At 35.3% G+C, this 13915-nt stretch overlaps 1 protein-coding gene across 1 annotated transcript in view; it reads right to left on the bottom strand.

Annotated features, from left to right (window-relative positions):
* Positions 1 to 6215: 6215 nt before the first annotated feature.
* The window catches only part of UNC13D (unc-13 homolog D), a 1205501-nt gene continuing 1197801 nt past the window's right edge, over positions 6216 to 13915 (bottom strand). Inside the window, exons 31-32 of the mRNA XM_044077226.1 lie at positions 11828 to 12033; positions 6216 to 7136 (exon numbers count right to left, since the gene is read on the bottom strand). Of these exons, the coding sequence (XP_043933161.1) occupies positions 7027 to 7136; positions 11828 to 12033 (316 nt within the window). The 3' untranslated portion in view covers positions 6216 to 7026. The remainder of the gene's footprint in view (positions 7137 to 11827; positions 12034 to 13915) is intronic.

Here is a 13915-nt window from a genome sequence, read left to right as displayed (position 1 = left end):
AAGAGTGGACCGCCTTCCAGAGCTAAATGAAGCCATTAGCATCAAATGTTTTTTTTAAAAACAGGAATTGACATGGTTAATTATTTTTTTTAACTGAATTATTGAAAAAAAATGTTTTTACTGGGTGAAAGGTTGTATATAATGATGCATTGTGATTTTAGTACTATTTCTGATGGTCTAATATCTGTTGGATGAAAGCGGTGAAAAAAGACATCAACGCTAGTTCTTGGGTTGTTCGTTTTTAAATCGTTTCCTGCTAGTTGGCTCTTTTCATAGGTGGATTCTGGTTTTAATTGTTTCACTTTTCCACCTAACAGATGGCACAGTGGTGCAGTGGTTGCATTGTTGCCTCACAGCAAGAGGCTCTCTGGTTCGAGTCTCGGCTTGGATGCCTTCTTTGCAGAGTCTGCATGTCCCCCCTTTGTGTGGGCTCCCTCCAGGTGCTCCAGTTCCCTGCCAAGTAACAAAGACATGTGTCTGGCACTTTTCTTCCTGGGCCACCACTGAAAATTGGCATATTCCAAGTTGGACCTTTCCAGTAAACAAATGATAAATAAAAAAAAATTCTGGTTGACTTCATAGTAGTTGACAGGACATCACTGCATTGTTGTTGTAGAATTAGGTAATATTGCAACTGTTAGATCAGTTCTATAAGATATGTTGTTTAAGTGAGAACTGAAAGCTTCTTGCTTGAGATAGAGTGCACACTGAATGGCAGTCTATTCCAGAGTTTCCCACCTGTAATGAGAAATCTGATGTCTCCATACTTATTTGTGGGATTCAGGGATAGGTGCTATATGAACAATTGAGACTGTCAGGTTTTGGGAAGAAATGGTCTCCAAAACACAGACAGAGCTAATGAAAGACAACTGTTTGGTATATAATAGTTTATGAGCAAAGCACAGCTAAGTAAAAGAAAGCTAGTACATGAATTTGCATCTGTACAGACTGTCTTATGATAAGCAGTGATGTAGTCTGTTGTACTGTCCTGAGATAAATCTTGAAATTGTATTATCATTCTGCTCAATGTTATGAAATGACAGATTACATAAAAGTGAAGTGACAAGAGGAGCACATAAATGGCTAGGGTAAGAATGAGGCTGCAGTGTATAACAAGGCACTACTTATTACAAAATATTTATCCTTTAAAGTCTGCCTAGTTTTGTATTAGTCTTAATGACGTCAATGAAGGTGCTTAGCTAAAGCAAAATTGGTTAAGTCAACAACTGTAATGGCCAATATGGCTCAATTAAAGGGAGATGTGTTGGGGTAATCATAAATGGCAGTTAAAAGGATCATGGGAGAGAAAAGTAAGGACTTGATTTTTGATGTACTGAATTGTAGACGCATAGCGACTCCTCAAGATTGTGTGTACTGAATTATAGATGCATGGCAACTATCCAAGATCAGAAGGAATGGAATGGAATGAGGCTTCAAGTTTAATATTACCTTATTCAAACCTACACCCACCTTTTTGTATACTTCCAGTTCACATCCAGACCTTTTTTTTGGGTCTGGCTTCTTCAAATAATTGACTTATCAATCTGATAACTGACTTGTCAGCTAATAGGCAGTATTAGAAAGTGCAAGGACATGTTAACAAAATGACACTAAGATTGTTACTCTAGGATAACTTGTAATAGATAAATTAATCACTGTTGGAAAATAAGAATGAATTTATAACTCACAAAAAAGACAGAGTGGGTACTTTTAAATGTGGACGTTGCTCTCAATGTGTATGGATAAAAAGAACAGATACAGTTTACCTTACGAGTAGGGACAGGTTAATTAGAAGTAGAAGTTTTGCAAATTGTAAAATAAGTGGTATAGTTTATTTAGTAACATGTAATAAATGTGATGCATTTTATGTGGGGAAATCAGAGAGAAAGCTGAAAAGCTGAATGTATGAGCACAATTATGATATTAGGAATAAATGTAAAAATAATGTTCTATACAGACATGCGCAACAATGCCAAGAAGCCAGATTTTTCTTTTTTGTCCTTGAAGTGGTACTTAAGGATATTAAGGGTGGTCCATGGGAAGCCCTTCTTGAATATAAAGAACTTTTCTGGCAATTAACATTGGAAGCTACAAAGTTTCCAGGGCTTAATGATTCAGTTTCCCTTAAGCCAGTGTTGAAATTAAGGTCAGCAAAAATTTAATACTCACCTATTCTATTCCAGTGTTTTTTTTTTAAATAAAAAATATTTTTAGATAATATTTTTTTAATATGATAATGTATTTGCTTGAATTTTACTGTGGGATTTAAATTATGGTTTATTGATGCAATTTTTAAGATGTCCACTAGATGGTGGTAGTTGATACCTTTTGATATTACAATAAATATATATTTTTATGATTCTATTTTTATAAACATATACATATTTTTTATAAATACATTTTATGAATTTTTAGGTATGATATTATTAATTAGTTTAGGGATTGAATGTAGATTATATTTGAATTAAGAGTTGTATATATTTTTATTTGGGGGAAGTGCTGTAAGGTCTTCTGCCAATGAAATGTTCCAATTGATTAAGTAAGAAATTATTTAAGTGGAGTTCCATTTTATGTATGCATTTCATCTGAGGAAGTCTGGTTGCAGACGAAAACGCTATATGTTCGGTTAGAAAACGTTTATGTTTATGTATATAGAGGCCCAAAGGGGTAATTTTATTTGTGTGGAGTGTTAAATAAAATAAAACATAAACTACACTGAGAAGAGTCATGGGCTTTTTCCAAGTGCTCTGGTTGTTTTTTGGATTGTTTTTTGTCTCTTGAGCACTTTAGCCCGGTTTGTTGGTGATTTGGCAGTATTAGAAAGTGCAAGAACATGTTAACAAAATGACACTAAGATTGTTACTCTAGGATGTCTTGTAATAGATAAATTAATCACTGTTTGTAACTTATTATTCATATTTTCATATTTATGTTCATATTTTCATAACTGAGAGCCCTACTTGTTATTGAAGGATATGGTATAATATACCATAATGGAGATAGGAAGAGTCACTCTCAATGTCATTATATTGTACACTAAAATTGCTACTATAGGATCTCATGCAGTAGAGAAATTAATCATTGTTTAACACTTACTATTCATATTTTCTTATTTATGTTCATATTTTCATAACTGAGAGCCCTACTTGTTATTGAAGGAGATGGTATAATATACCATAATGGAGATAGGAAGAGTCACTCTCAATGTCATTATATTGCACACTAAAATTGCTACTATAGGATCTCATGCAGTAGAGAAATTAATCATTGTTTAACACTTACTATTCATATTTTCTTATTTATGTTCATATTTTCATAACTGACAAGCCTACATGTTATTGAAGATTATGGTGTGATATTCTATCATTGGAGGCAGGAAACTTCATTGCCAGTGTCCATTTATATTGCACTACACCTGAGATACTACTAGTTGCTTGTTAGTAATTATGAAAATAAACAATATTTCCATATGCACTTAATGATTAAAAAAACAAGTGACTTAAATGTTGCATGACATCAGGTGAAATCTTAGATGTTGTTGAAGAAAACTGTTGTTGATATTTGTACTGTGGTTGCACATCTTGACAGATATTCAGGGTCATTTACACTGCTAATTATACAATTAAGCATATGTTTTTATATTTCTGTAAATATTTTAATAAACATATAATCCTAGAGGAATTTCTTGTTGTCACGTGAATCTTGTGCATGTTGAGAAAAGTGATCTAATGATATCTGTCAAGGTTGTACAGTTTCCAAGATATGGCAATTTGTGAAAAAATAGCAAAAAAGTAATTTTGTTTTTTTGTGCATTATAACTGTAAATGATACCTCTTAGCAATAACAGTGCTATTTGTACAGTTTTAATATCTTCAATTGTTCGCACAATATTTATATTTGCTTATCTTACACTTATTAAATTGATTTTTCAGAAAATATTCTGAAATGCAAGGTGTGGAGGCTGCTAGAGGTGTGACATTCCACACTACATAGGTGTCGAGTTCTGGTGAACGGTAACACAGGCAGATAGTGAAGTCATTAGCATACTGAATTAGCTTGGAACCACCACAGGAGTATGACATATCAATTACATAAATGGCAAACAGTAGCAGACTAAAAACTGGGCCCTGGAACCCTGACGTGTGCCCAGCACTAACAAATAATGGCCTGCAAATGGCATAATTTTATTTTATACCTTGTGTTTTATGTATCAGGAAGATGGAAATAACAGAGACAAGGGTTTCTCCAGCACTCACTAAGGATAACAGTAGACTAGATCAGGACACTCTCATGTTCCTTACTGGCCAGCTGATATATTGGACTCTGCTCTGAGTGCTCCTGCTATTGAAGGAACAAGCTAACTTACTGGGTGGACAGTCCAGCCCAGTCAATAGTCCTGCTGGGTGGACAGATCACTAAACTTCTAGGTAAGCTATACATTTTGTTGACCCACGCCTATCCCATTCAGTTGATTCTGCCTAGTCAAATAGACTTTAATCATTTGAATACCAACGAACTGTCAGAATACCAAAATATGTGTGGGGGTTAGAGAATGGCAACTGTATGAAAACTCAGCAATCCTATTTACAGTGACTTACACCAGGTTTTCCCCACACACTTCTTTTCCTTCTTTGGGATGCGATTGAACACAAGGACCCCAAGAATGAATATGTGATATCAAAAGTATGAAGCAGACAATTCAAGGTAAGTCCTAGAAAAAGGTAAGCTAGTGACAGTGGAGCTTTGCATGATTCATATAAGTCCTAATCAGGTAAAGACAGTAAATGGAAAATATAAATGAGAACACATGGCATTCCCCAAGTTTCTCTTGTAATTGTTACATATTATTGAACATCTGTCATTTAATATTACTACTGTCCTGATGACTGAGCTGAAGTCTGATGCAGCATACATCACTGAATGACTTCACAGAACTATGAATGCTCCTTGTGAGACAACAATGCAGAAATACCAAAGAAAGTCATGCTGTAAATCCTCATACTTTTGACAGACTGTTTAATCAGGTTCAAAATGAGAGAAAGTCATAGTATAAGAACTGCAGACTATTTTGCAGGATGAATAATCAGATGTCATTTGATACTGATGACTTCTGTATCACTGTAAACCCCTGAAATGAAAGACCAGATAACAAGATGGTGAAGAAGTATAGAAGTGTACTGAGTATTTGTAGGAGGTTCTGCTCACCTGCAGGTGGAAGTAATAACATTGTGTGTTTTACTGGTCAATCCTGCCATGACATGATGCCGGAGGGTATAGGATGTGTAGTAATCATGAGAGATTCTCAGCTTATTTCTCCATATGCAATATCTCCTTCATCAGTTGGGGAACAACTCAGACTACAACAGAAAGAGTGGTATGCATCATATATAATATGGGTTTCACAAACTGAGATGCATCCATAACAGATAAACAGCATGATGAAGCATTTGTACACTTATACACTAGAAAGTTGCAGTGATCTTGCAAACCTGTGCTGGCCCAACCTTGGATATAACATTCCACAGAGAATTTTGGGAGCTGCAAATAACTCCCAGTGTAAGAAGAGAAAACAAGCCAAGGAATCAGGGAGAAAACTATAAAGTAGAAAAGCTAATGCTGGGTTCTTTTCTCATTTATAGCACTATGTGAATTTCAGAGCTCATGGCAGTCATATACATATGCTTTGACATATTGAACAGATATTTTATATGGTTTGGTTTCTACTTTGCCATTACTGACAACAAAGGCCATCTCCTGGCTGGATTCCCTGGAAAATAGCCCAGCTGTTTCCTCTGTATGCTGGTCTGTAGGATGTAGCCAGGAATATACTTAGTTTACATGCTTTTTTACGAGTATCAGCAGTATCCATGGGACTCGGGACATCTAGACTTATAAAATCCAAGCCAAGGCAGAAACCAGGAACTGACACTGGACGTTAAACCACTTTTATTCCAAGTATTAAAAGCCAGTACTGCTCAGATCACAAAAACGAAAACCACACAGGTACAAGTTGAGCGCGCTTTCTCTTCATTTTGTAACAAAGCTTCTTCAGAACATGTTCTGAAGAAGCTTTGTTACTAAACAAAGAGAAAGCGTGCTCAACTTGTACCTGTGTGGTTTTCATTTTTGTGATCTGAGCAGTACTGGCTTTTAATACTTGGAATAAAAGTGGTTTAACGTCCAGTGTCAGTTCCTGGTTTCTGCCTTGGCTTGGATTTTTTTGGTTTGTACATCTAGACTTATACTAATGTTCATCACATTTATCTATAAACATGTTTAGTGCTAGGAATATTTCTATAAAAACAACATTTTAAGTTAAAATACCATGTGTACAGTTTGTAAGTATGTACATCTTTTAAATACTGACTGGGATGAGAGGCAGCAATATGATATCTGAGGATAAAATAAAATATCGAACTACATCAGCGTAGAACACAGCGCTGTCTGGACAAGGCAGTCACACTGATTCTGGTGGTATTTTATGATTACCATTATAGTTTAAACTCCACATCTTCAGAACTATGAGATCAAGTGCTGAAAACTTGCTAGATTACCCAGAACAGTCATAGATTTTCATTCTGTATCTTCCTACTTTTCTTGCATTGTGGAAAAAAGCATGGCAACTCCATTCTGAAAGATTTACTGTTGCAGCAATTAAATCCAATAGAAATTTACATAAAATTCCATGAATTCTAAAAAAATACACAGTTTTGTATTACTGCTGTTAGATACATCTTACATCTCCCTAACTAGAAAGGCTCTTGTACAAGCACTGAAAGGCTATATTGGAGAACTCTAAGAAAATGCAACACTAATGCTGAAAAACAGCACAACTTATATCTGCCATGCAGCATGATTTAAAAAAAACTTTTTTACTGTTATTCTCTTTATATTAGTATCGATCACAAAATACATATATTTTCCAAAAGTCCAAATGTCATCAGGAATAGTTCCATGTTTGATTGTTGAACAGACCATAGTAGGTGAAATGATCATATCATGTCCTTATGACTTCTTATACATGCATTATCGATCGCTCTTGAGTGACTGCTTCAGTCGCTGTTTACGCAGCTTCATGAAAGCTTGGGCTTCCCTGTCACCTTTGCGAATTTCTAATATCTTCAAGACTTCATCTTCTGTGAAATTAAACATATTCTAAACTGTTACATTACATTCAAGCAAAAATACACATCACATTGTTTCATTAATCCTAATCTTTAACTACAAACAAACTGTGATGTCTTAATTTCACATCAGAAAGAAAGCAAAATATAACTGAGGAAAATGGCAATCTCCTTTCACAAACTGTTAGGCTGGCCTCTTTCAGAAAATTAAAAAACTTCTGGGGACAAGTAATTTATATTACTGTCAAGCCAAGCAAATTCACTTCCTTTGCTGTAAACTTTAAATGTAATAAATGCTTGGAAACTCTAGGTGTTTCAGTATTCTACCCCAATAAAGACATTTCAAAACATAATAAAAAAACACTCCTGGGCTAACCCTGAAATGGGTCTACAGTCATCAGTACTCTTGTCTTGGTAAACAAACAAGCAAATAAATAAACCTTCCACTCTTGCCTCATAGTCTGAATCTCACTTACACAAATCTCTCCCTGCTCCCTCACATCTTTTTTTATCAAATGGTATGAGTCTTTAAGATTTGTTTGGTTTCACAAGCTCATTTACATTCCAAACTATTACTATAAAAAAGAAAGAAACAATTCAGTGGCAAATACAGAATTTTGCAAAAATTTTCCAGTCAGCATCATACATCTCAACTGTCCAGATTTTTGCCACCTATTTTTGGTTTTCTGATAGATTATTGCCAAATCATTGAGGGCTGAAGTCCAAAAATAATGATAGACCGTTGAGTTTCAGACTTCATACCCTTCAGAAAATTCATGCTAACATAAAACCTGTTATTATATCAACTTTCTACATTTGTAAGAGCAATCTTTAAAAAAATTGTCTATATGTTTGGTCCTTTCTCTCCCACGTTATTATGGCTTTGTCCAGACTTCTTGCTCTAAGAGGTTGAGAGATATGGTCGGCATCCTTTCTAAATCTATAGGTATAGCAAGAGAGTCTAGCCCTTGGGGCAACACATCCTTTTGGTGCCTCCTCACCCCCACCTAATGACAGCCTGTAAAATGGTAGCAACATGAGTAACTTAATTAGCTGCTATTATAAAAAAAAGGTTTTCAGTTTACAAATGTCATTATCTGAACACAATCATTTATAGACATCTTAAAAACTAGTAAAATTGCTCCTTTTATAAAGCTAGAGTTTGTAAAATATTTTCAGAAACAGAACTGTTTGAAAGTTGGTTGTCTATCAGCTTGCAAATTGTCACTTTTTTTTTCTTTTTTATGTTCATTTGGTGTCCCCTCGCTGATGGCATCTGAAGATTCCCATTTGCCTCATTATTTCTATGGCACTGGGCCCTGTTACATCTTTCTCTCAGTTTCATACATTTCATAGACCTGCAGTCCACACAGCTCCTTCTAATTCTGAGGCAAACAAGCCCCTATCCAGGTACAATAGAGAGCAGGTACTTTCCAGCAGGTGACAGACTTACTTTTCTGTCACTAACAGCTATAGAAAGGAAGTGCCTGTTTGTTGATTTTACATATGCACTTAATAGCATTACCTCCTGCTCACCTTAATAATGTGTGCTAACCCTAACCTCACTTCTGTCTCTAACCCTAACTCTGCACCTTACCTAAAACCCTTTCTATAATATTCTCACTAAATAATGCATTCCAAAATACACCACAAGCATCAACTCATAACACTAAATTAGCCCTCTTACTTAATGCTAACTCTACCCATAAAGCAAAAGCACTATTCTTAACCTGCACACATTGACACACATACTTGCCACACACTAATGCGGCAAGCTTCAGAAATCAGACACATTTGACATTAAAGTCACCAACAACACATTTATTTTACCCAACAAAACTTCCTCCTTCTGACATTGCATTGATCAATCATCCTGTCAATGTAATTAACACACACAGTGCACTCTGTCTACAAAATAAGTCATTTACAGAGTAATAGTACCCATGATATTATATTTATATCTATATCTATATCTAGCTATCTGTCTATATATGAACAAATCAGTTGTCTGTCAACCAACACTTCTCTAATGGTGATGCTTATTAGTAGTGATCCCTTTCATCTGCACATCACAGGGAACTTTTTAGACTAATGCACATCATTTAGAACTTCCTCAGACTAACAAATATCACATGGAACTTCCTCAGAATAACAGGCATCACATGCAACTTCATCAGACTAGCAGATGTTACATAGAACTTCTTCAGACTAATATACATCATATGTAACTTCCTCAGACTAACACACATCACATGGAACTTCATCAGACTAACACACACATCATATGGAACTTTATCAGACTGACAGACAGCCCTTACCTCAAGTTTTATTTTCTCTGTATCTATCACAATACATTTCTCATTCATCAGTGGTCCAAAAAATGAAATTGTTACAAAAACACATAAAATATATGAATAAACAAAAAAGATATGAGCAAACCATTTTATTTAAAACAAATTGTACAATACCAAACAATAATGACAACATTGAATGCAAAATATAAATTGGTGTAAAAGTGAACTATTTGTCACAACACATATAATTATATATGCGTGTGTGACTGTGTTTTTGTAGGTATATAGATAGATCTATATATGTCTATATCTATATATATTTATATAGCTATCTATTTATATCTATCTCTCTCTCTCTCTCTATATATATATATATATATATGTGTGTGTGTGTGTGTGTGTGTGTGTGTGTGTGTGTGTGTGTGTGTGTGTGTGTGTGTGTGTACTATAAAAAGAATATGTAGTGGCAAAAACATCAGAAAGACTCTGATAAACCAGATACATCAGTGTGTGAAATACCTTTAACCTCAGTAGATAGAGGCCCCATGGAAAATGTCCAAATTACCACTTAAAGGTATACAAGTGTCTCAGAAACATGGCTTCTGAATACCCTGACGGTTTATTTTTAACAAGTCTTTATGAAGCAATTTAGGCCAGGAGAAAGGCTAATAACTCATCAGGCAATTAACTATTCTTCCATTATGTATCTAAACACTGGAACACCATCCCAACATAGCTAAACCAGACTGAAAATTCCCGCCGTCAAACCCTAACAAAAACAACACCTAAACTACATGTGGTTGTACACATGCTCCTAGCCTAAGTAACTCCATTTTTGTCACCTTGTAACCCTTCATAACCTCTGTCCCCTTCTACACAACAAACTTTTCTGCACCCCCTCCTCATTTTCCTTCCTACCTTAATTCTCACTTCATATTTCAACTTCTTTTCCACCTTCCCACTTTATCCATCTCCTTCAGATACTCTCCACTACTCATTTATGACTAGATTCTTAATATCAGTAAGTACCCCAGTATTTTAGCCCCACAGTCTTTGCCTCAACAGCTATACAATGCCTCTCTCCATCTTTTATCTTTAACTACTATCTAACTACCGACTATTTCACATTTCTTGCCTAAATTTTATTTATTCCTAACATGTATACTGTAACTCTCCTTACCAATGTCTTATATGTCATAACTAATATATGCTTGTCACATATATTGTACATGAACTGTTTGCATATTAAATGTTTTCTTCCTGGAATTTAATATCATATATTGTGTCACTAAAAATGATTACCTGATTGTATCTAGATATCTTCAGAACCATCTATGTAATACATCTTTGCAAAAAAGTTGTTTCGTCATTAGTTCTGTAAATGGCTCCCCTATACATGGTAGAAGTGAAATTGCTTGAGCAGCAGTACCACACATTAAAAAGGTGAATGGCATAATGGTGAATACTCTCTTCTATAGGAAGTCATTGTTGGTACAGTCTCTAAGGATGGTCTGGCAATGATTCACTTATTTTGGGATATTTCTCCCTTCATCAAGTTGGTGCTGTCATCTAGTTGGTATATGTTCAGTGTGTGTGTGTGTGTGTGTGTGTGTGTGTGTGTGTGTGTGTGTGTGTGTTGGGGGGGTGCTTGTCCCCTAACATTAGAGGGTGCAGGGAGGCTTGCCCACTGCAAAAAATCTATTAAAATTGATTTTTTTCACTAATCTGTGTTCCAGGCATGTTTTTCATTTTTTTTCACTCGTTGACTTTCAAGAAGTTAGCACTTCATAGAAAAACCACTGTAAATGAACCTGCCAGTGCTTTTCTGTCCTCGATCTGCACTGAAAATGTACTTTGCCTAGTTGAACTTTTCAGATCAACAAAGACAAACAAACAAACAAACAAACAAATACATCTGTTTTCTTTCTATGCCATAGACCCTGGGAAGTCCCAGTTTGCTTCCAACAGATCTCAGTCCAGCCATGAAAATTAAACTTCATATCTCCCACTATTCTCTTATTTTGTCCATTATGTTTCCATCTTCCCTGTTTATGGTATCTGGAGGCTGGAGCATCATACATATAAACTAGCGCACCTCTTGTCATTCAAACTGTCACTGGCAGCATCTCCCCTATCCTTTGTAGTTTGTCAAAGCTGTTTATATGCCTCCATCCTAACCTGATTTTAAATATTTATACTTAATTGTTTTTACCTTTCCTTTTACATGGCTGCTGGCAATTCTGGCATATTGGCTTGCCTAAAAGTAAGTTGTTTTAGAATTTGTCAAAATTTAGAGGGTCCATGTGATAGAATAAACAATAAGATGACAGTAGAAGAGAAAACAGAAATTTGTTGACAAGATTTAGAGAAAAAGGAGTTTGAGTTCAGAAATGTAGTAAAAGGTATTACCATTTGACTTTGGCTGTGTCAGTGCAAGTCTAGTCTGGGGAACACTAACATTATCCACACTCTTCCCATCATTGTCTAGGCCAGGAATTTCACCGAGAGAAAAGAATGCTTCTCCTTCCAAGTCATTGGCTCCAATGGTGTCATAGTCAAAGACAGTCAGCATGAGACAGGCCCCTTCACTTTGGCACTGCTCTGGGGTAACCAAACTGCATAAATAAGAATGTATGCATCATAAGATTAAACACATAGCAGAGAAAGAACATGTAAAATACATTCCAGGCAAAAGAACTTTGCAAAATTTATATCAAAAACATCGTACATCCCTAAAAGCCATGTTTTTTTCTTTTCATACCATCTCCATTCATTTTGCATTTTTTCCACAATAACACTTCAAATATACTTACACGTAACTGGCTATAGCCTTTGTGTTTATTCCTCAACTCAAAATCCTGGATAAATGCATATTTATTACTGCCCGAGGGTGTCTCTGAATAATGAACCATAACTTACAATCTTCTCATTCATGCTTTTACAGTATTGCTTTTACAGCTGTTGCATGTACATTTTTCAGGGTAAGGATTAACACTTTGGTAGAATGAATATGTAGCAAATACAGTTACATTTGTTATACATGTACTGAATGCAGATTTAGAAATGCCTGAACTTAGAATTAAAGTGTAATTAAGTACTATGTATTACTTTTTGCTTCCTATAAACTGCGGGTAACAAAAAATACAGTGAATCTTAAAACTTGTGATGCCATTAAACCACTTTTTGCAAAGGGCTTCACCCCACCTGCAACCCCCTACCACTACTCCTTCTGGCCATTATCACAAAGTTCTACCTCCGAGTAGGGGGAAACAATGGAAACAACCTGGCTCAGTATCTGTTCCCTGTTTAGTACATTTAGTCTCTGTGTTTCAAGAGTCACAGATGATATCCTCAGACTTTCAGCACAAACACATTATGGATTTATTACAATTAAGTTCATCTTGATTAGTTGAGATAAAAACATTCATAATTTAACATGTAACTGACCCATTTAATCTCACTCACAAGCATTATTAAAAAAAAATCACCACATGAAACATATGTTTTTTTGGAGGGGGCAAGGCACTCTGCATTAGTGTGGTAGATCTCCTTCCACACTTATGATCTTCAGAGATCCTAACTTCAGGGTCATGCAAACTTGAAAAAAGGGAAAAGGTGTAAAGATATAAAATTCATCCTTTCCTTTTTCTGTGAGTGTTGTGACCAAAATTCAAACCACATCTCTAACATACCTAGTTTCAGCAATGTAAAAACATTAACAAAGCAAAGCATGAATAGCATAGAAATTTCTTCTCCCAGCTGTTGTATTTTTGCCACATTTAGAGACCACATGATCAAGGTTTTCCTCCATTATTCTGCCAGTTTGGAATTACAGATATACTCTTATAATTTTACTGTTATTCTTATAATAAATAAAGTCATATAGTACTAGCAAACAAAATACGAGTGGCATTTTCATGACTGTCAGGAAATATACCATTTTTTATCCCTTTTTTACTTTTAAAGGAGAATAAGGGATATTAATTTGGAACTTTATAAAAAACAGAAGATCTTCAATAAGCACAGCACTAAACAAAACAGCACTAAATGCAATAATGAGATAAATATACCTTCTTTTGAATTTCTGCTCTACTCAAAATATCCACATACTTCCTTCTAGTTTTTTAACAGCATCCAGACAGTTCAGTTTGCAAAAGCTAACTATCTTGCTGTTTGAAAGTTGTTCTGATGTCAGAGAATGGAAAAAGGCAGTTACCTATCATGACTGTATACTTTCACTTGTGTGTTTTAAATGATAATGCAGCATGTTTTTCACAATACCAGAGTATCACAAGAGCAAACTGTGTGCTACAGTGATAATCCTAAGTACTATGTATAACAGCAAATATCTGGCATGATTATCATAATGGCTGAATTTCTTTTAGAAATGAGGTGAGAAGTGGGAAGACAAAACGAAGAGTATGAGCGACAGAAGCAAGGATGGGAGGAAGGCAGTGAAGGAAGGAGTAGAAAACTGCAGTTAGGGTACGAAAAATA

Source organism: Protopterus annectens, chromosome 7.part0 (genome assembly GCF_019279795.1).
Source record: "Protopterus annectens isolate FY-2018-M chromosome 7.part0, PAN1.0, whole genome shotgun sequence".
NCBI classification, from domain to species: Eukaryota; Metazoa; Chordata; order Ceratodontiformes; family Protopteridae; genus Protopterus; species Protopterus annectens.
The sequence above is the reverse complement of the archived record's forward strand: the minus strand, read 5'-3'. Positions and strand labels throughout refer to the sequence as shown.